This window comes from Serinus canaria, chromosome 13, assembly GCF_022539315.1.
Source record: "Serinus canaria isolate serCan28SL12 chromosome 13, serCan2020, whole genome shotgun sequence".
Classification (NCBI taxonomy): domain Eukaryota; kingdom Metazoa; phylum Chordata; class Aves; order Passeriformes; family Fringillidae; genus Serinus; species Serinus canaria.
The window spans coordinates 8,109,306-8,135,763 of NC_066327.1; the positions used below are offsets into that span (position 1 = coordinate 8,109,306).

Here is a 26,458-nt window from a genome sequence, read left to right on the forward strand (position 1 = left end):
GAAACATTTATTGTTGTCAGAATTGGGCTGCAAACTTTCTATTTAAGCTTGTATTTTCCCATTTTCTATATTACCTAATCAATGTAAGAATCTAGATGAAAGTTCTAAAAAGAGGCAAAGAAAAAAATAAGTTAAAGAGCATCTAATATGTTGGATAAAAGCAGAGGAAGAGAGCACATGTAACTAAGATCAGATTCTTTTGTGAGCTCACTGATATGTCTTAGTGGGAACAGTAAGACAGGGCCCAGGTGGTATGGAAAAGGACCAAAGGATGCTGGAAGAACTACTGCAGCTTTGAAAACACTGATTTAACTGAAAAACAGTCTAAAAATGAGAACCTGCCTGTAGAGACACAGTGGGCTTGGGAAGGGTGAGGGACAAACCCTTTTACTTCTAGTTGGATCTTCTTTCTCTATTCTCTCCCAACAGAAAAACTTGGGAGGTGTGAAAAGAAAAATTCTGATAATTTTAATGATATAAAAAACCCCCAAGTTTTTGATGTTGAAAGTAGATCAGTGCCTCCCTAGAGGAGACAGGCGAGCAGATACACCCAGGTTCTGGCTGATTTGCTTCTGTCACATTCTCTTACCATTTTAGTCCAGCACAAGAAAGCAACAAAAACCCTTCCATGCTGAAGGTGGAGTTTTTAGTTTGATACAGACAGAGAGAGACAAGCCCCAGTGCTGAACAGAGCCCATCAACTACACTTAGGTTCTCAGCATTTTCACTCAATTCAGTTTGGCTCAGTTTCTTCCCTCTACTCCTGTCAAGAAAAATTCCTCAATTTGTCCTTTAAGTTACTAAAACTGAGGTTTCTCTGTGAATGGCTCTGCCTTGGGAGCCCTCCAATGCATTTGAAGGCAAACAATGTTCTCCTGCCATCAGGGCTGTCACCCCTGCATCAGCTGCTGGAGGAAACTGTGACACAGGCAGGACAGGAGGGAATATACTCATGTGGGCAGCCACACCAAGAACTGCAGAAACCCAGCTTTGCAAAGCCTAATGGCTCATGAGGGAATATCAGATGCTGTGAGACAAAGATTTCTAGACCCTGCAGTGTTTTCTAGCAAGCCTGAGTTAATACCAGAATGCAAGGCTTTTTATTCTGTATTAAGTGATTATATAGCATATTAAAAAGCCCGCACAGACAGTGTTCTTTGTATAACAGCATTCTTCTTTTGGTAAGAAAGCCCCCATGCAGCTCTGGTATGAAACTTCCACTTAAAAAGAAAATGTGATCTTTCAATAACAAGTTAAATCTAAGTGGCAAGCGTGAGTATGGAACAGATCACCCCCTCCCCACCCTCCATCCAGCTCTCCTCTCATTCTGGTTTAAGTTTCAAAGCCTTTGGGCCTTCTATTCTCAGTGCTGATAAAGTCTACATTGTTGTCTGCCAACTAAACTCCATTCAGGCCTCATAATACATCACATAATAGACATGGGATTAAGTTGTTAGCTGGCTTTTCTTTCAACTGCCATTCATCAAACAAACAGCACTTTGAGGAAGGAAACCTATTTTCTCAGCTGCAGCATACACGGCTTAGTTATCCACATTGCTGAGATTTACAGTTTACTTTCTCAAAAAGATGACAAATTATTATGTGGAGACATTAAGTCAGCTTTCATTCAGATCAAGCAGATGCTTTGTGCTCTCCTCCAGGTACTTGTGTGGTGGGGGGAGCACTGACACATGTCCAGAAGACCTCAGCTGGAGTCAAAACAAAACCTCAAAACAAAACCACCATGGCTCTTCCTAAGATGCATAAGTATCCCTCTTTACTGTTTCTCCTCTCACTGCTGACCTCTGTGTCCACAGTGAGAGCAGGTGACCTCTGTGACCTCTGTGACCTGCTCTTACCAGCTGAAAGCTCTCCTTTGTGCAGGTCAACACATACCTAGAGAAAGGAATTAATACTAGTTTTCCTTATAATATATACACCCTGTAATAACGTTACTGAATTTTCCTTAAATATAAATGCTTTCATGCCAGAGTACATCCCATAGTGTACATCCCATTTCATACCAGAATGTACCCACAGTTATTAAGGGGTGCCCTGTTCTGGAGACACTGCTGGGCATCATCAGCACATGTGGAAAAGGGTCAGAAGCTGGAGAATGCTGTTGCTGCTGGGGAGGTGGATACTCCGTGGGCTGGTCCCTTGATGAAATGCTGGCTTAATCTAATGTAATTTTAAACTAAATCCAACTGAGTGAGTTTGAGGTCAGGAGATAGATAGTGAGCACCTGAATATCAGCTCCACCAGGCACAAATGTAGTCCAGGGGATGGAGATGCACGAGAATGCTGGAATTGTCTGATTCTCTCACCTGTAAAATGATTTGCCCTCATTTTGCAATCCAGTGAGCCAGTGTAAACAGCCCTCAGCAAACCAAGCTCAGTACAAACAGGTAATAATCTGGATATATAGCTGGAGGTTAGCTGCTTTTGGAAACACTGCTGTATTTATTAAAGTATCCCGGGCTATTTCATGCAACAGAAATTATTTTCTGGAAGAAGAAATTATTGAGGCAACACTTCTGTCGACAAAAGTAGTAATTACTTTAAGAGATGCTTGGAAACGCTGCTCTTAACTCTATGGAAATGTCACTGACAGCTTGTTTAACAATGAAGGTATCTCCTGAAGCCCAGGTAATTATACACATCTCCCCTTGATACTTTTATTTTTGATTGCTTGTGTGACAGCGCGAGTGAGCCAACCCCGAGCTGCATTTGCTCTCGTGCACAGATAATTTGGGCTGTGGCTTTACACATCTCTGTGTGAATGAGCTTAACACACAACTTTTCTCAGGGAGTGCTTTCATGGAATGTCACATATGCCATTTACTAACCATTCACCTGAAGGATGTGGGTCTGATACAGCTCCTCATAGCCGTAGGCATGACAGGTGTAATTGCCCATGTGAATAGTTGTTACCTTGGTGATGTAGAGGGAATCATCTTCTCCAAAATCCTGAATGGAACAAAAGACAGGAAAGGTGCCTTATTATTTAGTAACAATATTTTAAGCACTACATGAATGGATACTACCTGTTCAGAGGTTTTGGTAGCAATGCAGCCTGGGGACAGAGCTTGAATTTTGAACAGTAGGCTATAAAGTTCATAAATCAACACACAGGGAGAAAATGAGCAGCAATTTAGGAGTAAGGTAAAGTGACTCATCTGAGAATATGAACTTTTGTGCCTGTTGCTAACAAGGTGCTCTTTGCACATAAAAAAGATGGCCATTTCCAGCTGTTTAATTTATGGGGGAATTTAATATCTACCTGTTAACCTCAGATGCATAAAATGCTAACATTTGGGTGGGTTAAGTTTTCCTTTATCTGTGCTGGTTCTTAGAAAAGGCACTGCAGCCTTGAGACCTGATGAAAAAGAACTGAAGCTCTTTGTTACTTATCTCGGGCAATATCCTAGGCAGGAGACAAGGAAGAAGACAAAAAGCCTTTTCTCAAACATACCTGTTTAGTTTTGTAACTGCTTAACAAATATCTTTCTTCATCCCCCCTCATCTTTCTAGTCCTGCTCTTGCATTGTTTCAATTTTTGATTACAGATGGGAAGGATCTGAGTTGAGTTATTGGAGACATTTTTGGCACTTGATTACGCTGTACAAGCACCCTGCTTAGGAATTTATTTCAATTCATTATTTATTCGTTAATTTCAATGTTTATTTACCAAATTATAGCTAAGAGAACCACAGCACTGATGGCTAAATGAAGCACCTTCTCTTGTTACTCCACCAGCGTTCAGACTCTCTGCAGCCTCACAGTGTTTGTGTTTCCATGCAAACTGGGGAGGATACACTCTAAAACAGTTCATGAGCTGAAAGAAAGATTTTGCTGTAATCATCCTCACATGTGAAGTATGCTAAATTGAAATCTTTGAGTAATTTAACTGCAATATCATGGGAAAATTCAACTTTGAGTGAGGGTGGCACAAACCCAGTACAGCAGGGTGAATGTTGGAGAGTGGTTCTGCTTATGAAAACACAAGGACTTGTTCTCAAAGCTCCAAAGTGCAGCTGGAAGCCAGCCTGCAGCCCAGGGTGTGCAGGGGAAACCCTTCCAGGAGGTCCTGCCTGCTGCCAGCCCTGTGTCTGGGACATGCAGTGTGTGCAGTGAGAGGTGACAGCTCATTGCCTCCTCTGCCACAGCAGAACCCACCAGGGGGGACAGATCAAACAGGGACATCACTTTGATCTGCTGGCTCCCAGTGAAGAACTTGGTCCTGATTTCTTTGTGCTGGAGGAAAGGAATCCACACACAGAAGTTCTGACCCTGCTCCTTCCCTGCTGCACCCGTGGCAGCTGCAGCACTGTGAGGAACCATCCACACCCACCTGCTGCTGCCAAGCCCTGCCCAGGACTCAGAGATCACAGGCTGGGGTTCTTTGATCAGCACATGGGCTGATTTCTAAACCCAAACCTTCTGGGGCTCCTTACATCTCACATTCCCTGCCTGTTCAGGGTGCATGTGCTTTGCAGTTTGAACCTTCCCTCCCAGACACCACACTTTGAACATGTTTTGAAGGAAGCTGTGATTCTGCAGCAGACGTGCCATGCCAGCTGGCACCCTTCAAGTGAAGTACAAAACAGCCCCTCTCCTGCAGCATGGATTGATCTGGCACTACTTCTGTCAGCTCATGAACCTTCTCCAAAGTCTTCTGTCTGGCACTCAGAAGCATATTCATGGCTCACCTCTCAGTGGCAGGTCAGCACTGGCAGAGGGGAGAGAATTTTGAGAGCTTGCCTGGTTTTTAGGCATGTTTTAAGGCAGATTGAAAGTGAGCACTGAGAAATTGAGGAGTTTACTGGTGGAACACAACCCTTCCCAAAGCACAGACCTTCCCCTGAGAGGGCACAGACACACCCACAATCATAGCCTGGCTCTGCTGGCTCTGCTGCTCCAATGGGCAAATGTATGAACAATTATAAAGAACCAGAGTAAATCCATAGATTATCTGAAATCCACTATCTATAATCAAAAGGATCTAAGATATTATTATCACCTTGGTGACAGGCATCTATGCTATGGGATAAACTGGTTAAGTTTTCCAATACATGATTACAAATATCTACTCAAAAATCCCCATTTCAAGCATTTGCCTGTTTTTTGGTCAGTTAGATCTTTCCTGATGGAAAGCAAAGATGCATGAGTAACTGCTAATGGAAAAGACACCAACCCTGTTCAAATGGTATTTGCATGAGATACAGAAAATTCTTGCACTGGAGGGCACTTAATAACAGTTTTTGTAAGTTAAAAGAAACTAAAATTGAGTTTAGATTAATAAAAGCAGGATGGCTACTTTAATAGAATAATTTACTCCAAGGAGTTGTGGAAAAACAGGACAATATAATCTTCGCTATTTAAGTATGTTATGTCCTTTAAAATATCACTGAAAAATATTCTGAATGCTTGGCTTGTGCTCTGTTATTGTCTTTTTAAGGATGATCTTTTTTTTTTCCAGTGCATACAAATGTATTAATATAAGCAAAAATCCCTTGCACAACTAAACAGGTGCAACACTATTGTATTATTAACTTCCTTTCCAAATGTGTTTTTCTTGAAAAGAGGGGCTTATACTGGTAAAAGCACAGTTTGTGACTTTTAAAACCTATTTTCTGATTTCTGGTGTTTAAAGAAACTTATCAAAGATGATTTAGGTCAGCACCATATCACCATGTCAGGCATAGAAGGGAATTATCAACCCTGTATTAGAACCTGCACACACAGTAAATTCAAATATAACTACACAATTATTAAGAATTGAAAGTGTTTAGGAGTGAGGAGAAAATGATTGTGGCATTAAATGTTTAACACTGAACCTTTTGTTGCTGCAAAAAGAAGACTGAATTCTCTAACCAATTAATGACTTTCTGTGTGTTTATTGCAGCTCATGGTTTTCTCCCAGTGTTTCCCTGTGGATGTAGTTAGTACATCAGGACTGCACTGCTACATTTTATATCTATGGATGCATTCTTATGCACAAGCACTTTCTTTGTGTATTTCATAAGGGTGTATTTGGAAGTGCTGTAAAACCCCAAGCCCTGGAGCATTAAGACATGATGAGTCTTTGATTCCTTAATAGCCTCCAACTTCACATCTTGCAGTCAGGAGTGCTGTGTTGCAGCTGGAAGCTGTGAGATGTATTTGGGATGTGTCCCACATCCCCCTGCACGCTGTGCTGCCTCTGGGAGCTCTGAGGAGCTGCTCACAGGCCACTGCCCCGTGCTAACAGGGGCTGAGTGAGCACTGACAGCTGAGCTGCGCTGGTGTGCTGGCAGGTGGATGGGTGGGCAGAGGGAATGGGAATAATTCACCATGGGAAAAAGCAGAGGAAATATTTTCACATATTTTGACTCAGATTGGATGGCTTTTGCTTGTTAAGCCAGTTCTCCAAGTCACCACAAGCCTGAAAGCAGACAGAGCAGAACAAAAACATCTATAAAACTGATGCAACATAATTCTTCTCTCCCCAAATCTATCCCAGCTTTAAAACAGTATTTTGGAGCTGTCTGGGAGGCTCAGCAAGTGCTGCACACCCCAGGGAGCTGTTACTGCCCTACTTGACCCCAGTAATGCCCCACAGTGAATTGAAAAGAGATTTAAATGTATGATCCCATGAAGAAGAACAGGCAATCAGCAGAAAGGCAAAACCATTCTGAGATATAGTTTGGTTTTCCTCATTTACCATGGAAGGTGAATTATCATGGAATCATGGAAAGGTTTTGGTTGAAGGGGCCTGAAGGCTCATATGGTCCAACCCCCTCCTGCCACCTTTCACCAGACCAGGCTGCTCCAAGCCCCATCCAACCCAGCCTTGAACACTTCCTGGGCTGGGCTGTCTCTGCAAAGGATGTGGGTGCTCAGGGATGGGGTATCTCACTATTTTCTTGTGAAGAGGAAGAAAGAGAAGTGATGAAACTAGAGGGAGTACCCATCTAACTCCACAGAATCACAAGCCCTGCACCAAAGCAGCCAGATAAGGGCAGGGTGTTCATCACCTCTACCTTATGAATTTCATTATAAAGTCATTTTTCAAATAAAAATAATTCAGAAAGCTATAGTTATAATTTCTCATAATTGATAAAGTCAACTAGTGGCAGCTGATAAATTGAATTCTCTAGCAGTTTGTATCACTTGTTTTCTTCCTTTTTTCAAATAAGTTCTCTGTCCTTCATGAGCTCCTTTCATGTCTTGCATTTACCCTTCAACCAAATGATTGATTAAATGACCTCAGAATATGTTTTAACTTTTCAAGATTTAAAAAAATGCATCACCCTGCATTTTACATTGACAACAGCTTGGTAATCGATAAAATACAAAAACAAAACAAACCAAAAAGTTGTTAAAAAATAAAAAAGCAGATCCTAGAAAATGGATATATACCTTTTTTTTTTTTGGTACAGTATTTCCTTTCCATCACTACTGATTACCCAAGGCATTGGTCTTTCCAAACACAAGATTTTTCATATTTATTTATCTCATTCCCATTCTAATGCATTCCCTGGTCATGCACTCTGCCATGGTTCAGGGACACCGTGCTCAGAGATGTGTAAAACATTGCATATTACTTGTAAATCTTGTTCACATTCTGTCTCAAGTGAATTCCAGCCTGTGATTGTAACTCCACAAATCTCCTGCTCTGACACCCAGGAAGGAGCTGGCAGAGAGGAGCCACATTAACCCTGGATGCTGAGCTGGCTGTGATGCCACAGGGTGCAGGGCACTGCCACCCACCTTTTGCCTGTTTCAGATTTTCATGAAGCTTTCTAACATGCCTTAGGGTCTTTCCAACATTTTAAACCCTTTAAATTTTTGTCAAAGTTTCTTGGTTTTCAGGAAGTTTAAAGAGGAATAAGCATAGATGCTTATTATTTTTTAGGATAACTTCCAGTTGCTTGAGAAAAAAAACCCAAATGACTTCAAACCATAAACAGGAAGAAGAAATAGAAAGGTCAATCCAGTGACATGAAGACAGAGATTCCCCACATCCCCAGCTCTCAGGGAGGGCACACTGGCACCAGTCACCCCCCAGTATGGCACTGTGGGTTACACACTCCCTGGCTCAAGCCATTTACACCCACACAGTGATTTAAATCCACCCAAGTTAGATATTGAATGCTCCTAATAAATACTGGGCAGGAGGGAAGCCCTAAAGACAGTCAATACCCTCTCACCATGATGGTTTCAAGTGTTCATAGCAGAAATATTGGCAGAGGGAATGAAGTTCCCTGAGTGATTCTTCTCTCAGGAGATTTGCTTTCCAAATACTACTATTACTGCTACTATTAATAATTCACTTCACTTTTAACCCCTTCCATTCCAGCCCTTTCCCAAGCCCAGGGAAGCTGGAGACCTCAGCGTGGTTTCAGCGCCTACTGACAAAACCAGTCCAGACAAAGGGGCTGGCTGGAGTCACCAGTTTTCCACTAGAACCCCAAAGGATTTGGCTTGGAAGGGACCTTGAAGCTCATCTTGCCCAACCCCCTGCCATGGGCAGGGACACCTTCCACCGTCCCAGGCTGCTCCAAGCCCCATCCAACCCGGCCTTGAACGCTTCCAGAGGAAGAAAAACACCATCCTGATCTCACAGTCACCAGCCAGGCAACCAGTATTAACTAGTTCACACTAAAAAAGTTTGCCTGATCCTCAGTGTCCTAGAAATCTCTCTCTGATAATGTTTACAGGATTTTAAAACAAAATGTACCCAAGCATTTAATGAGATTCTTATTATGTAAAATCTACAACAATGGCTATCACTTTGGAAATGATTTCTCCTTACTAATGAAATGCCTCTGATCTTTTTTACAATAGATTTATGAGTGATTCATATAAAAATAATAAAAACTAAATTAATCATGGGTCCTTAAATCACTTTCTTTGATGCTTTTAATAATTCATTTCTAGAGACAAGCTGAAAACTTATGCTTCATTAATATTATTTGTTCTTGGTTTTACACATCACTTTAGTCATTTACATGGAGAGAAATTCAGCCTTAAGCAAATGCTAGAATACTGTTGCAAACACAGCCTGTTGGGGAATTAATTTATCTTTTCTTGTTTTTCTGCTCAAAGAATTTAACACAACATGCTACTGAGTCAAATTTTTTTTTGCCTTGAAAATATGGACACGAACTTCTTAGATAGTTGTGTAATTAAAATAAAAAAAGAAAGAGTTTTACATCCTGAGAAACTCAGAGATAACATGACAAGGAAAATGAATAGTAGGTACATTCCTCTAAAAATGCAAGTGGATACAATTTCTGTAATCTTCATTATGACAAAATGTGAGCCTATATATTCAGAATATATTGTCAGTAGTAATTTTGCACTTAACCTCTATTTTAGAGCCTGTAAATACATTAAGAAGCTATAAGCAATTTTGTAAACTTTGATTTGAAAGAGAAAAAACTTGGTTGTAAATATCCAACTTTTTATAACTTGCTCCCATCACTGCATCACTGCAGTATCTAGGATGGCCCAGGGTTTGATCATTTTAATGACCTAAATTCTATTAGAAGGGAATTAATGGGGTTATTCACACATGAGCTTTTTATTATTTAACAGTGAAGCTACATTAAAAACATCAACATGAATACACTGTCTTCATACAGACTCTTTTAAAAAGAAAAATAATCCAAGTGCACTTTAAAGGTTGGCTGTTTGCTTTGGGTTTCAAATGTTATACATGGAAAAGGGACACTCATGAGCAGGCATGAAATGTGTCTCAAGACAGGCACAGCTCTTGTAAGGGCCATGAGATGCATGTGGAGGTGATTTCCCAGGGGGTGGGGAAGAGCAGCAGTCAAGGCTGTGGTCTGGAGCTCTGTGCTTGTCCCTGGGTGGGATGTTGGAGAGAGCAAGGCTGTGTCATCCTCCCTGACATCAGCAGAAATGAAGAAATCTGTATTTACACAATTGGTTATATAAATTCTATTTTTGAACTAATGACCCAATGTCTGTGTGAGCTAAAGTGTACAGATGAAAATGAAATGAGTAATGAAAGGCACTAATGAGTTTAGGCTATAGCTACCTGGATTACACTTGGTAATTCATCAAATTCTTATCTACCTCCACACCATATTTGTTTTCTTATGGTGAACTTCTCTTTCACCATGCTTCCGAAGGAGCAACTTGTATTTATAAATTATATCAATTTACACATGTTTCTCAGGAGATAATGTCAAATCATTTGAAACAATACCCTATAAATACTATATGCATTTGACTCCATGAGGAGTTTATTTATTTTCAAATTGAGGAATGCTTTCATAATCACATACTTGAGAAAAAATATCACTTGTTCCTAGGAGGCAAAAGTATATTATTTTGAATGATGACACATTTTAACCACTTCACTTTTGTAGTCAGAAATCAATTTATAGCTATAACAAATTTATCAGTTTCAGCTACATTATAGTTATTTTCTGCATGAGAAAAGTTGATGTGACTTTATTAAAGTGGAACCGTAAAGGGACTTCTAATGGATAAATAATGTGGATGGGTAATTTATGGAGAAATAATATTTTTATGCTAAAAGCAATCTTAAATGTTTGCAAGAGAAACTGTTTAATTACATGTACCATTAGGATGGCTCTTTTGCAATAGCTATGTGACAACTCATTACCAGAGCTCCCATAGACAGGACATGAAAAATTATTACTAGTTGCTTATGAAAGCTTCTGATTAAGAGAGCAATGAAAAATTATAAATATTTTGTTGCCAATCAAGATATCACATAAAAGTGATTTAACTAATGCAGTTAAACAACTAGGCTTTATAGTAATTTTCAATCTTTCAGCTCTGTGCAAATTTAGGCTTATCTAGGTCTTTGTTGACTGTCTTAGTTCCTCCAAGTATTACCCTGAAACACAGGTCACCTTCTCAGATCACATTTGTCATGAATCTGGAGAGAATAAAGCAACAAAGGACACTTCAGCAAAGCCTTTCCTCTGCTGCTCTCACACCTAGCTGGCAGGATTCTGTTTTTTCAGACTTGAGCTTCTAATTTCATTTGATTTCTTGAATTAGCATTTAGAAGAGAAAGAGTTTAATTGAAATATAATACCAGGACTTTTCCAAGTGCGTGACTATCCTGTAGGTCTGTATGTGATTAGCAATGTGCCAAGAGCAGGGAGGATTTTCTTGAAGTTAAAAAGGTACAATTAATCTCCTGTTGCACTTCCAATTAGCCAAATTGCCAACCTTATTGTGAAAAGCAGAAATGCAATTGAGTTTCTGCTTGAGGCGTACTAAAGGAAAACTGAAGTAATTTAATTAACTACCTTCAAGTACATTAAGAAGCACACTGCCTTTACTTTCTGCTGTCAGGGCCTTTAAATAGATTATTGTTTAATGTGAGTTTGTGCACACGTAAGGCTGAAGCTTTGAACTGTCTGCTGCCACCCCCTGACCTGAGCTGTTTGGTGTTTAAGAAAAGACCAAGATGAACAGAGGGATGGAGCACCTCTGCTGTAAGGAAAGGCTGAGAGAATTGGGATTCTTCAGCCTGGAAAACAGAAGGATTAAGGGTGACCTAATTGTGTCCTTCCACTACCTGAAGGGAACCTACAAGAAAGGTGGAGAAGGACTTTTAAACAAGGGCATGTAGTGGCAGGAGAATGGGGAATGGATTAAAAGAGAGTGGGATTAAATTAGATATTAGGAAAAAATCCTACCTGTGAGGGTGGTGAGGCCTGACACGTTTCCCATAAAAGCTGTGGATACCCCATTCCTGGAAGTGTCCAAGGACAGGCTGAAGATTTTGCAACCTGCTCTAGAGGAAGGTGTCCCTGCCCATGGCAAGGGGGGTTGGAATGAGATGAGCTTTAAAGTCCCTTTTGACCCAAATCATTCTGAGGTTCTATGATAAATAAAAGGCTGCTTTCAGCAGCTGAAGGACCATCCATGCTGCCACCAAGTGCTTCAGACAGGCAGGTGCCCATCCTCAGTAGCCAGAGAGCAGACATGCCTGAGCTCAAGCATCCTACATAACACCCACTGTGGAAGAGGGAAAATAAAAAATGGCAATCCCCAAACTGTGCCTCCTCAAGCAATCACACCAGAACGCAGACAGCAGTGTCTATACAGCACATAAAATATTTACAGAGTGTAATTAAAGATGAAAAAGTTGTGGAGATGTTCATTAGACTAGAAAAGTTGATGTTCACTAGTAGCAGGTGTTCTATGACAAGGTGATTGAGGTCATAAACTGATATGTAACACATTAAAATTGAGGCACAAATCTTGTTTTTTCTCCTTGTAACAATCTCAGAGTGCTCTTCTGGTATAGTTTCTCAGTGATATACTATGTGAAACAGATCAAAAAGTGATGTTTTTTCTTGCTGTATTACACTCCATGGGAGTGTTGAATCATTCAGGAACCAGTCAGCTCATGTGCAAGGACATAACTCAGCCTCTTAACAAAGAATCACCAATGAGAAACAGAATTACTTACAAGCAAACCAGAAATCCACTTGGGCCAGTGCTAAATTATGTGAGGAACTGGCATTTCAGTCTGAAAACTTATTCAACATTCTGTTTAAAATAGTAGAAGTTGCGAATGAACCCTCAGAGCCAGGTGCCATCAGTCCTTCAATAATGTATTTCTACTCAGGTTCTTGAAGTGTCATTTTGTGTCCAGTTCACACAGGAAATTTAGTTCTTTAAAATTAATGGCATCATAACCAAAATTTCATAAATGTAAGCTAAATACATGAAATTTTAATTATTTTTGGGCAACAAATCCTAAGACCACTTTTTAGCCTTCAGAGGCTCTGCTGTATTTCCATGTCAAGCTCAAAGCAGTGACAAGAAATACAAAAAATTTTAAAAAGCTAACACTTGCTGTGACGAAAATAAAAAGATGTTTAGATGGCTTTAATTACTAAGTTTGTGCACACAGTAATTACCTATACATGGTGCACACAATTTTCCTGCTAAGGAAGAGTCAACAAATAAAGCACTGAGATTCTGTGTGTATTTCTGTCCCATGTGCTGTAATTTTCACATTTTACTGCAGAAGAATAAACCAGAGATTTTTCCCATTTCAGCAATCCTGGATACACAACAATTTAGGGAGCTATAGTATTGACTGTAACAACTCTGAACTGAGTGGTTATCAAATTAACAAGAACTGAACAAAAATATAAATCAACTCTTGCTGCAGTGTAATTAAAATAAAACCTGATTTACCATATACTTTAATGAAAAGAGAAATGAAATACAGACCATATTTTTTGTACACTACTTTCCACTCTCTCCATAATTAAATGTTATTAAATAAATGAGTAAGTTTATACCATCATTCAGGTATTGTCTTTACTACCAACGATGACTCAGAAATCAGACCAGCACTGTGAATTAAAAGAGATTCATCTTCCTTCCTGTGAGGGCATTGCCACACCCTGCTGAATAATCCCATTTTTAAACTGCTTGTCAGAAATAACAGCCAAGGAATGAGAGAGGAGAATTGACTCAAAGGCAAGAGAAACAGGAGGCTCAGAGATAAAAACAGATTATTTGGTTTAAAGAGAGGAGAGATTCATAGCCACCATGAATGTTTAGTTTCATTTTCTTGATGAACCTGTTTCACTGTACTGGGAAAGACACCCTGAGGAGTGAGTGCTCTGTAGAGCTGTTTTCCCCTGGGTTTTGAGATCTCTGGAGGACAGGTCCAGACCAATGAAAGAAGCTTCAATGAAAGCAGCATGATTTCATATAACTTATTCCTGCTCTCCCCTGCACATACGCTGCTTTGCTTTGATTCCTGAGACATATTCACACAAAACCTAAATATTACACCAGCTTCTGCTTTCCATACCGATAAGACAAAAGCTGCACCCTTATAACCACCACCTGCCCAATGAGGCCACACTCAAGGTAGGACAGACAGTGCCAGGAGAGGCTCAGGACGTACGTTGATGTCCTCCAGGTCGAGGAAGTTGAGGAGGACGCCGTTGCGTTTCCAGACGATGGGCGGCCGCAGCGCCCCGCGGATGCCGCACGTCAGGACGGTGCTGAGCCCGACGGTGATGGTGGTCACAGTGACCCTCAGCTCCTCGGGCAGGCTCAGCTGAACCACCTCTGCAAAAGGCAAGAGAACGGGGACAACATCAAACACCACGCAGGGAAGCTGCTCCTCCTCTCCCCTCTCGGATGTCTGTTCTCATTCTGGCAATAACTTTGGAGGATTTTGGCGAGGAGATGGGGTACCTATGCTATACAAAAAAACCCCATCAACAATGAAGCCAAATAAAAGGCAAATTGAATCTGTCTCCATCAAACTCTCTCACCCCTTTCCTGATGCATCCTAGCTGTGGCATGAGGGGACTATGATGGTCAGCTACCAGCAGGACAAGCAAAGGCTCTCCAGCTTGAGATCATCTGGGCTTGTTTCTCTACAACACTCCTCTCTATAACACTTCTCACTCCACTACCTCTATTTGGTAGGAGAGCCTTTGAGAGGCTCTCCTACCAAAAATGGTACCTCAAAAAGTACCATTCTTGTACCTTTTAAAAGGTACAAGAATGAGTCATGTTTGTTCCTTGAGGAAGAATTAAGGTCAGACTGCTGCCACTGAAATATAGATAAACCTAGCTTCAAATTTCCCAAACACTGGAAGCCACCAAGCTTGTAAACTTGTTTACCAAACACAGCCACATATGGCACCTGAGATTCAGAGGTCCTAAAATATAAAAGCTTTCAAATATTTTATTTAAATAAAAACCCTAGTTATTTTGACTTACATGTGCCACATAAAATAAACTCCGGAGGCAGCAGACCTTACTGACAAACTCACCACCAGCTCTCTGAAACCACACATTGTTTCCTTCTGGCCACTGATGTGAGATGTGCCTGCATCTTTTGCCCTGTGTGGTCACACAGAAAGGTCAGACCTGGTACCAGAACTACCCTGGGTGCAGATTGCCATCATGTAGCATTTTGGCAGCAGTGAGACAGCGACTGGGCAGTCAGGCCACATTGTCCAAGCTCCTGTAGCCACAGCTTTGTAATTCACAGGATGGCTTTTGCTTCCTCTCATTCCCAAGCTCTGCAAGAAGAAACCTGTATTGCATGTAAATTATGAGAACTGGTCTTTCAAGGTAGTGGCCCATTGAGAGGAACAGGGAATGTTCACAGCTGGGGTTATTTTGCTTCAGCCAACTCCAAAACCTGGGCTGGGGAATGCAACAACCACTCCCAGCACCAAGGCTCCTCCTTCCTCATGTCCACTGCTGACAACAGCAGTAAAATACAGATGAAAGAGACTGATGCTGCCTCACCCAAGGCCACGTGCTTTGGGAAAAAAACCCTTCAAGCAGTGGTGACATGGTAAAATGACATACAGGGGTCAGGTTACTCCCTCCCATCAACTGGTGAAGTTACTCTTCATCCTGTCACCTACCTCACAACTCTGTCATTACATCCCACTCAAGATCTGAATGTCACTTGCATAGAATAAAAATGAAAAAAACCCAATATTGACGTTTGCAAGCACAATTTCCCACCTTTTCACATACTATCTAATTAAAAATTGCTTTAACATCTCTTGAGTAGCAAACCTCTTAAATCTGTCACTAAAATATTCAGTGTATTTCAGCAGCCTTGGGCAGCCTGGACAGACTCAGTGCTCTGGTACAGCAACTGGTTGTGAAGAATTAGTGCAAAACCTAATGAAAACCTAATGAACCTTGTGAAAACATACTCCAACAGCTCAGCATCCCTTCTCTTCTGCTTCTTCCACCTAAGTGAGAAGCTAACGTGTCACAAAGTGCTCACCACTGTGGATCTGAGGCTGACTTTGGGCTGCAGGGTCCATACAGCACTGGTGTGTCTGCCAGCACTGAGCACTTCTCCCACCTAAAATTCCCAGGGCTATTTCAGGAAGAGTACAAGCTGTTCCAAATAAAAGGTAACTACAGTTTTGATAGAGGGCTAACCAAATTAAGAATGTTTGACCAATGTGGTGCTACAATTTGTGTTATGGTGGCTCCAGAGGCATTACATGAGAAGACTGACACAGTCTGACCATCAAACCTTAAAAATCAAAAGGGGAGATGAAGGAATATTGGGAAGAGAACATCACCCATTTAAGATCACTGAGCAGGCTAGCAACTAAGCTGGGAAGATATGACATGTGACTGAATCACACTGCCTTCAGGTACCTGCTGGAAGAAATCAGGGATGTGGCAACTCAGGGCCAGTGGGCCATAGGAATAGAGATGTCCCAGGGAACCACTGAATGATTTGGGCTGGAAGGGACAATAATGACCATCTCTGCAGCCCCTGCTATGGGCAGGGACATCTTTACCTCGACCAGGCTGCTCCAAGCCCCATCCAATCTGGCCTTGAACACTTCCAGGGATGGATAGTCCACCCCACCACCCCCATCCAGCTGCCTGAAGCATGTAAACAGCACATAGGGGCTAATAATGTAGTTATTTTCTACATAATGAAGAGCTTCTTTTAATGAATAAAATATTTGGAGTGCACTTGACAGGATAAAGAACTGATAATTATAATAATTTGTAGCATGCAGTAGGGCTAATGAGGACATCTCCTCTTGAGGAGAAATGAAATAGAGGGCCATTCATTTACAAGAGAATTGTTTTTTCATCTTACTGCTGTTTTCCTTAATTCCCTCGGCTGTTTTTCATGGTGCCTTGAGTTCCCTGGCACATGCTGGGATTCCATAAGCTCCTTCTTCAGCAATGGTTTTTCAGTGCTCTCTTGCAGTGGAATTTAAGGCTTCCTGCCCATCTTGCAAACAGTTGCTAAAGAGGCTTTGGCTTTTGCTTTTTAGAAGCACAGTAATGAAAAATACATTAAGGTTTAATTAAGAAGACACCTTGCACAGCTGCCATTCTTGGATGAACCATATGAGGCCAAGAGATGAGTTTTTTATGTTAAAGCATGTAATTAGCACAGACCACTTTAACAATACAAACACACTCCTTTTTAGAGTATTTCTATGGAGTATATTTGACAGCATCTTATTACCAGTACATTTGAGGGACTCTAATTAACATCCAAAAGCCTTTCTACTAATACAGAATTATTTTGTGTGGTTTCAGTTATTGCTGTTTTGTTTTCAACAGAAAAAGATTTCCTTACACAAGCAGGTGTATTGGGGAGGGTTCCCTAACAGGGTTCCCTAAGATGATGTGAGGGCTGAGCTTTTTAAAACTCTTTTAAAAGACTCAATATTGTATTAAGTTATAGAGCTTAGACACTGCTGCTGTTGGTTTATGTGCAAAAATTATTCAAGTCACCATAATGATTTTGTGTAGAGCTTCTAGATTAAGTATTGAACACTGTTCATTTTATTTTTAAAAACCTTTAGGAGATAAAAGGATTTTTACCATGGGTATAAAACTGAACAGAACAAATAGGCAATATTCAAAGGGTGCTCATTTGCAGAAGAAAACACACTGGAATGGAATTTGGTCTGAAAATCAAGCAATGTTATCTTCATTTGGAAATCCTGCAGGATGAGGCATGCAAACCATTTTTCTACATTCCATAGGTTCACCCAGTATCAGTCCTTGCTGACCAAGTTGTGGCAAACCTGATACTCTTCTCTGGGATTTCAGCTGAAGATTTCAGCTCCTCAGCTTATCCCAGCTGGAAAAAAGGTCCTGCCAACTATTCTGCCATCAGAGAGAGATACTATCATCAGAGAATGGCATGCTATCATTCTTCACTCAATTTTTACTGGTTCCAGACAGGGGTAAAGCCTTTGTAATGATCCCTTTAAAAGGGAATTGGTGTAAGCATGTGCCTGTGTATCAGAGGACCAGGACTAATCCCTGATCATGGAGATGAGAGACACCAAATGTGGAACAAAATCAAGGTCAGTGAAAGGCAACCAGGACACCACAAACTCTCCATTGGTGATGGCAGCAGCTCAGTGCCTGAACACCTTGTGGTTCAGGAATTAGGGCAGTGCCATCTCCAGACCCATCTGCCTTATTCAGGAGGGTAAGGGATCCCTCCCTCCATGCTGGGGGTTAGTGCCAAGGGGTTATTCAGGGGAGGAACCACGCTTGTCCATCCTCTCCCACCTCTCCTGCCTGGCATGATATTCAGCCTGAAGCACTGAGCACCTCTGGTGACCCAGCTGTCACCATCTTGATGTTCTTACATTAAATTTCTTGCAATACCAGGTCCCATGGTGACATGTGAGAATGTGAAGTCTTAGTAATTCCTTTCCTTGTAAAAAACTGTCGAGATATTGCCGAACATTCTCCTCTGTCCCTCCTCCTCTCCAGCGTTATTCGAGGTGCTGAGCTGGAGTTACACTGCACCTTCACAAGCTCTGCATACTAATGCAGCAGGTATTACCTGTTGTCCTGGTTTATCATGGCCATCTTTTTCTCTGCTGTCATTTGCAGCCCACCAAAGGCAATCGTAATTTCACAGTGAAGACATGCATAATTGAGGTCATTACAGGGAGCAGTCTGGAATGAACACCTATGGAGAAAACCTCACTGACGTAGCATGGCATGGAGATAATTTACCTGGTGATGTTGGGCACCTGCCTTTGCTCATGCTGCACTACCTACAGAAACAGATTTCACACTTTAAATAGTGCCTAATATCATGAATGAGATCTCTCCCCTTAAATCTAAAGAAAATACACATTTTAATGCATTGTTGCCACCTTTAATCATTACTACAGTTGTTCATGGATATCTTCCCTTGCTGAAAAAGAGTCTCACAGAATTGCAGAATGGCTTGGCTTGGAAGATCATCTCACTCCAATCCCTTGCTGTGGTCAAGGACACCTTCCACAAAACCAGGCGGCTCAGTGCCCTTCAGCCTGGTCTGGAACATTTCCAGGGATGGGGAATCCACATCCTCTCTGGGAATCCTGTGCCAGGGCCTCACCACCCTCAAGGGAAGAATTTCCCCATAATATTTAATCTACTCTTGTTCTATTGCTTAGATCCTGCTTATGAGACAAGGCAACACTTTTTAAATCCCGTAACTCATCCTCAGAAGGGAGACATGAAGCAAAACACAGCCTTGTTTGATGTTCAACAGGAGAATGACTTTCAAAGAAAGTCTCCAGCACTGATTCTTGCCCCCAAATTAATGCAGAGAGACCTGTTGTTTGTGAACTGAACCATGGGTAACACAGCCCTAAATACATCGTGTTTCCCCAGCAATGGTTCAAGTCAGGGGTGATTTAATGGGATGGAAACTTTAGTGTCTACTGAATTCCCCAAGTCCTACAGCTGTGTTTATGCACTGCATTAGTAAAATCTGTTTATTGCCTTGTGGCCATGAAGGTCAGTGGTGATTTTAGCATTTGTTTCAACAGATAAAAGAGTTCTCTAGCTGAACACATTCTCAGGTGAGGAGATAACTGAATCCAGAAAACAAAAACAACTAATAGAACATAGTTAAAAACAGGACATACCTTTTATAATTACTCTTTTCTCCTATAATTTTGATGAGATGAATTTGGCTCTGCATAGAGTTTGGAGAAATTTTAGACTCTCTTAAAGCTGAGCCAACTGCAGCTAATTGATTTTAAAATGACCATGTTATTTGTGAGATGCATTTCTGAACATGAAATTGAAGGTGAGGTTTGGCCAGCCAAGGAGGGACTCTAGTGATACTGCTGGGGACACACTGGGCTGGGATGTGGGGACACACTGGGCTGGGATGTGGGGACACACTGGGATGGGATATCATCTGGTTAGTCACAGCAGGGAGAGGCTAAAAGCAATGAAGGATGATTCATACCGGATCTGAATCTGTACAACATTGTATAATATGCTCATAAATTACTCATATTAGGATTTGATTTAGTTTCTACCCTACTCTATAGACCAAATAAATGAATTAGTAACAACCTCAGTACACAAACTACCCTGACTGTTTTAGGATTCCACTGACTGTTTTAGGATTATCTCCAGAAGAAACATTGCCATGCCATCACATTTTGCTGGTCATTAAGGTTCAACAAGCTGGTCTTACCCAGACACATTTGACATCTTCTCACCTGCCCAGAGTCAGGTGAAAGGATTATCCATCACCCAGTGAAAAAAAACTCCATTTTCTGAATGCCAACTTAGAATTAGAGGAAAGCCAGACATGCTACTAAAATTGTTTATGTTATTAATTAACGACCTTAGAGTTGTTAATGAACATGATTAAAGCAGTTCAAAATTAATGAACCCCGAGAATTCCTACAGCTCCCCCACCAGTTCAGTGCAGGTGACTGGGATGAGGTTTCTGGCTTTATAACCTGTGAAAAACACCACCAGGAGGTGGCTCTGCCTCTGGCCACCCTTGGTGTGACCCACCACTGCCCAGCTGCCACTGTGGTACATCTCAGGAGCTTGGTGTCCCTCAAAAATACATACCTCTAAGGATTGCAAGCTTAATTATTGTGAACAAGAAAATGATTCCTAAAGCTGAGTAGAAATGTTCATACCTCAGCTTTATTTTGTAACTGCAATAATTCAGGTTCTTAATGTAATTTATAAATCCTCAGGACTTTTTGTGGGCCACTTCAGAAAACATTTTATTGTAAATTCTCTACTAAATTACTAATGCTGTTTTTTAAGTCATAACTATATATCTGGCAGAATTTAGTACCTGAAGCACTCTTCTGTCATTACTCTTGATGGCCACAGGCTATGACTCCCCAAGGTAGGTCCCAACCTTACATTTGAAGCTAAACCCCATCTTGTTGTGGAATTCAAAATAAATGTGCGCAGGTCCCCATGACACTCAGCTCTGGTATGGTGGTAAAGACACTTCCTCTCATCCCTGTCTAGCCCATGTCACTGTGACTTTGAACAAATGTAAGAGAAAAACAGCTATTGAAATAATTAAATGTTATGATACGTTTTACTTTTCTTCAGCAACTGTGTCCATAAAATGCTATTGATGACATTTCATACAATGGAATAGATCTTCAAAGCTCATCTTGTCAACTGCTTCCCACGGGCAGGAGCAACTTCCACTGGACCAAATTGCTCAGAGCAGTTGATTATTTATATAATGAGAATATGCCACAGAAAATAAAGCCTAATTTGAAAAAAATATTTAATGTCAGAGTTTGGGACAGCTTCTAAGGGGATTAGAACTTCACAGAGACCACACTGTCCTGTTTCTGTGAAATACCTGCATGCTCCTCTCTGGAAGACTGAAGGAATGCCCCGGGGGAAGATGAGCATCATTTCCAGCAGCTGGATTTGAGACCATCTGAGGATCAATTCAGATCTCCTGAACCTGAGATTTGGAGGCAGGGGCCATGTCTGAGAGGGTGCCTCAATCCCCTTCTGAGCCCACCTGGGTCACCCTGCCTGGCTTGGTGATCTGCTCCCAAGAACTGAGTGGAGAGAATCTTCAGGTGAGTAATTCTGCGCCACCTGCACTAGAAATGTCACATCTGGAGAGCCAAACTCTGCTCAGACAGCTGCTTCAACAATTATCTAAATTATGCACAAAGTCCTCCCAAAAATTATACACTTTAAAGAAAAGAAGTCCAGCTCTCTCATATGAATCTGTATCAAGCATATTCACATTGCTAATAAATTTTCTAAAAACTGTTTATATTGACTTTTAACCAAGCAGCTTTTTTATGTACTTTATCCTAATGATCAATTTGTTTTCCTTTTTTTTTAAAGGAAATAAGCAACACACTTTCCATCACAAAATCCCATCACTGTCCTCCTGCTACTAATCAGAGGGAGAACATTGAGTTTGTGCAGGAAGGGATAATTAATTCATTCTTGAAAGTACATGAATAAATATAAGTTGTTCAGTGCTTAATTATCTAATCTCCTGAGGGTAGTGATGGATTCATTATGTAAATAGGCATAAGTAGTCTATTTTAGAAAAAAGTTTACATAAAAGCATTTGTTTTTATTTTAAATTCCTATTTCCCACAGATTGAGAGCAATGTTGATATGATTAATTTCTGATAAAATATTCCCATGTTGTACCAAGAGCATCCTGCTGAGATTGCAGCAGCCATGCATTTCCCCAGCCACTTTATTAATCTGAAAAGTAAAATTGCTAATGGTCTAACTGGCTCTCAGAATTCCTTCAGGGAGTCACAGAATCACAGAATGGTTTTAGCTGGAAGGGACTTTAAAGTTCATCTCATTCCACCCTCCCTGCCCTGGGCAGGGACACCTTCCTCCAGACCAGGTTGTTCCAAGCCCCATCCAGCCTGGCCTTGGGATGGGGCAGCCACAGCTGCTCTGGGCATCCTGTTCACACCAGTTTAACATGAGACTCAAAAGACTCGTCTCTTTTTCTTAAAAACAGTTAAAAATCACACTACAGGGTCCTCCTCTGCCTCTTTCCAAATAACTGTGGCAGAGCAGAACTAAAACCTCTCACTGACCCCACCAGAAAATAAAGATCAGGAGTTTTTGGGGTCAGATGTGAAGTGTTGCAGCTGCTCTCTGAGTTTCACATTTTCTATCCTGCAGGGAATGTAAGCCACAATTAGCACCAGTTGTTTCATTGCCACAAAAGCAATAGTTGTCTCTTGTAAAATGTCAGCATTTTTAGGAGTTAAAAAGTTTCTCCAAATCCAGAAATTCCTTAGCTTTGAGACTGGGAAATCTTTAGCACAGGCAAGTTCTGTCAAAACAACAAGACTCTGAACAGCCACTATCTATATTTAAACTATGGCATTTCAGAGTTTCAGAAAAAAAAACACACAAAACCACTAAACTTCTTTTTGTAACTTTTCTAAGTTACAAGAGCTGAACTGATTTATATCTGATTTAAGGTAGAAGAAGATAGCTTCTAGTGGAGGATGTGGCACGGAAAGTTTCTCCCTGGAGTGAATTTTTATGGATGCTCTACAAACCCCTAGGGTTTATCATGGAAATACTGTCAGAACATTAAGTTCAACATGACTCGTGGGAACCACTAAGATGTGTACAGAAATTACTTCAAATGTAGAGACAAGTCAGGCCATGGGATATTTGGAGTTCAAGAAACATTCACATATAATTTACAACCCCTGAGTCATCAAAAATGGCCTTATCAAACTGCTCTGATATTTCACTCTCTGTCCATTTTCCTTTGAGCTCCTGGCCAGCATTATGCAATGAATGTGATGCATGGAAAAATGGATGAACCAGGAAACAAGGATCCCAGAAACTAACCTTGCACTTCTTCTAAACCTCAGATTAAGGGTTTGTAAAAAAAATCCCCAGCATTTAAAATCAAGTAGGCATGTTTCTTTCACATTCCCATATTTACTGTGCTCATAAACAACCAAATCAGGGTGAGCACACCTTTGGAGTTGTAAATAAGCATTAATAATATTTTTCATGGAGCTTTCATTGCTTTCTATGGATGACTGCAAATCTAGCTATGGTGATTATCTGGATTTTGCATCTTTCCTGACTAAAGCTACATTCAGGATGCTTAATGAATGCAAGGACTCTGCTCTCCTGTGCTCATGCCAATTCCAAGACACAGCCTGACATACACTTCAGGCTGGATGGGGCTTGGAGTAACCTGGTCTAGTGGAAAGTGTCCCTGCCCATGGCAGTGGGGTTGGAACTGGATGATCTTTGAGGACCCTTCCAGCCCAAAGCAGCTGTGATGCATTTTTTCTCATCCTGAGGTGCTGCTGGTCCTGCCCTGAGAGGTGACCAGTTAATGTGTGCTGCAATGATGTACCTGTCTGGAGATGGCACAAGTAGCACAAGTTTGGCTAGTGGGGATCCTGCAAGGTTACAGCAAGTTTGCTCTGCAGCAACATTTATCCAGCTAACATCTTGCATCTTCAAAACACATTAGTTGGTTAAAAACTTTGGCATCAGCACTCTCACCACGTCCCTCCCTTATTCAGAACCACCTGACTGGAGTTAAGGGGAAAGTCAGGGATGTGCAGAGGAACAGCAAAGAACCAGGTAATTCAATGACATTTCTTTCTGGAGAGGAAGGTGCAGGGAAAGCAGAAAGCAAAGTACAGCTCCTAAAGAAAATCCCTGGTTTCCTGCTCTCAGCAGGGAACACAGCATTGCTTTTTGTGGGCAGGCTTTGTCCTCCTTAAACCCTTCTCTGCAGAAACCCTTGCAGAGGAGACCCTTTAACTGGCTAATTCATCAGAACTCAGTGCAATGCTGGGCAGGCAGCTGGGACCTTGGGACAAGATTTGGAATCAAGGTGGACCACAAAAGGTTTGGAAGGGACCAGTAAGGAATAGGCAAGTACAGCCACCAAAGTGGCTTCTTCAGTGGAGCAGAAATCTCTGCAGAGAGCTCCAGAGAGAGTGTCAAGCTGTAGTCATAGCAGGAGAAGCAGATTTCATCTTTGTCTAGACAGTTAAACCCTACTCTGCCTCAATTTCCCCTACATGAAACCTCTCAAGGACATTCTAGGAATAGGGTGTCTGAAAAGATTTCTTGGAACCATGATAATAGGTGTCACACAAATACCCACAAGCATGTTGGATTTCTTATTAAAGCCCCTCTGAGGTTCACAGATAAAATCCACATATAAAACTGAAATTTAACTACACAAAAATACTTTGAAGCTGAGATTTGAAGCCTCTGCTGCAAGAAACTTGAATTCCAGCAAAAAAAATGATAAATGCTGCATCCTTGAAAGTAACAGGAAAAACAAATCACCTAGACTACCATATTAAAAAGCATATTGAAAAGCAAGACATGCTGGCAAAATGTGGCCAGCTGTACTTTGTGTACCAACCTGACACCGGCATCTTGAAACTTTTACATCTGCAGAGCAAAATGATTTATGGAAGCTGTTCTTTATCATTCAAGCTTATAAGTCTTATGTCACATAAAACCCCTTGGCACTGGAAGAACATTCTGATTGTGATGGGGAGCATGGAGCAGTGACAGCCTCCATCACCTGGGCTGCCCAGCACCCTGCTCATTCTGTTGGCATACACCAGGTTTGCACAGAACAGACAGGATTTAGTTAGAGAGCAGCTATTCAACAATTTTATTTTTCTTATCTTGTATCCTCAACCTTATTTTCAACTATTCAAATGCAGCTCTGAAGGCAGCAATGATTCATTGCTCCCTGGATTTTTCTGTAACACCCTTCACCATTAAATCGTCTTCAGAAATGCTCGTGAGCACCTTTGACATGTTTGCTTTAGCTGAGTTATGTGGCCTTAGAGAGGGATTTTTTGCCAAAAAGAACTTTTTAGCCCTTCTGCCTCATTTCTGCTCAGCATGATCCCAGCTCTGACCTGTCCAAAATCTCCCATTCCTGCTGAGCTTCAGTCACCCCATCTCACTGACTGTAACTGTGACTGACAGCCCTCACCAGTCATCCCATGGACAGCTGCTGCCCATCTCCCTTCCCCACAGCCCCAGCAGAGCTCTTGCATCACCTCTGGATTTGATGCCTCCCAGGTCCAGCAGAAGCTGATGGAGCAAAGCACGGCCTGGTCCTGCTCCTGCCTCTGCAGGGACAGTCCCCACCTCTTCTCACCAAAGGAATTTCTCTGCCAAAACCAGAGGAGCTTCTTCCTGAGTCTGCGCAATCTGCACCTGAGTTTGCATCCCAGAACTTGGCCCCACTTGTGCTGTGCCAAACCCCCCCAGTGCTCAGCCCACCTCTGCTCTCCAGACCACCAGCCTGCTTTAACATGTGTTTCATCAACTCTTCCAACCAACAGTATTTAAAATCATGGAACCATAGAACCACAGAATGGTTTGGGTTGGAAGACACCTCAAAGTGCATCCAGTTCCACCCTCCCTGCACCTTTCACCAGACCAGCTTGCTCTAGGCTCCATCCAGCTTGGTCTTGAACTTTTCCAGTGACTGGGCAGCTACAGCTTCTCTCTAATGGGCACATTTCCATTCCTTCTTCCTATGAAAATGGTCTTTTAATTTTTTCCTATATTTTAATTGTTTCCTCCTCGACTGCCATCAATTGTATCTCGTTATCTCTTTGTGTGTGACATTAGATGCTCTGTGCTACCCACACCTTCTCCCAATACAAGTGATTAAAGAGCACAGCACAGAGATTTCTCTTGCACTGAAAGAACAGGATCCTAGATCTCACCATTTTGGTGAGGGCTGCTAATATTGCCTTTTTAGGCCAATTGCAGCAGATACATGCCTTGTTTACATTTAATGATCACAAATTAAAATCAGCCCAACGAACTGAACATTTGAGGAATGCACAGTGCATTATATATAGTGAATTACTGCTGATTAGGTCTATAAATTAAATATCAACACAATCTTTAAATATACATTTAATTTAAAACACACCAGAAACCCAGTGGGCCAAATGAAAGACTGTTTAATGCTAAGTTATTTGCCAGCAGAGCCACCATATGCCAAACACCACAAATAACAGTATTCATCACATCAAGAGTCTGGAGACAGTTTCTTTTTAAGACATTTAGCACAGCACTCATCACAAATATTGTAAGCCAGATGCTCTGTTTTCCCAAGAAA

The 26,458-nt window shown here is 41.4% G+C and overlaps 1 protein-coding gene across 1 annotated transcript in view; it reads right to left on the reverse strand.

Annotated features, from left to right (window-relative positions):
- Nucleotides 1–26,458, reverse strand: part of FSTL4 (follistatin like 4) — a 203,170-nt gene that overhangs the window by 21,882 nt on the left and 154,830 nt on the right. Inside the window, exons 7-8 of the mRNA XM_050979863.1 lie at nucleotides 13,937–14,103; nucleotides 2,850–2,970 (exon numbers count right to left, since the gene is read on the reverse strand). Coding sequence (XP_050835820.1) covers nucleotides 2,850–2,970; nucleotides 13,937–14,103 — 288 coding nt within the window. The remainder of the gene's footprint in view (nucleotides 1–2,849; nucleotides 2,971–13,936; nucleotides 14,104–26,458) is intronic.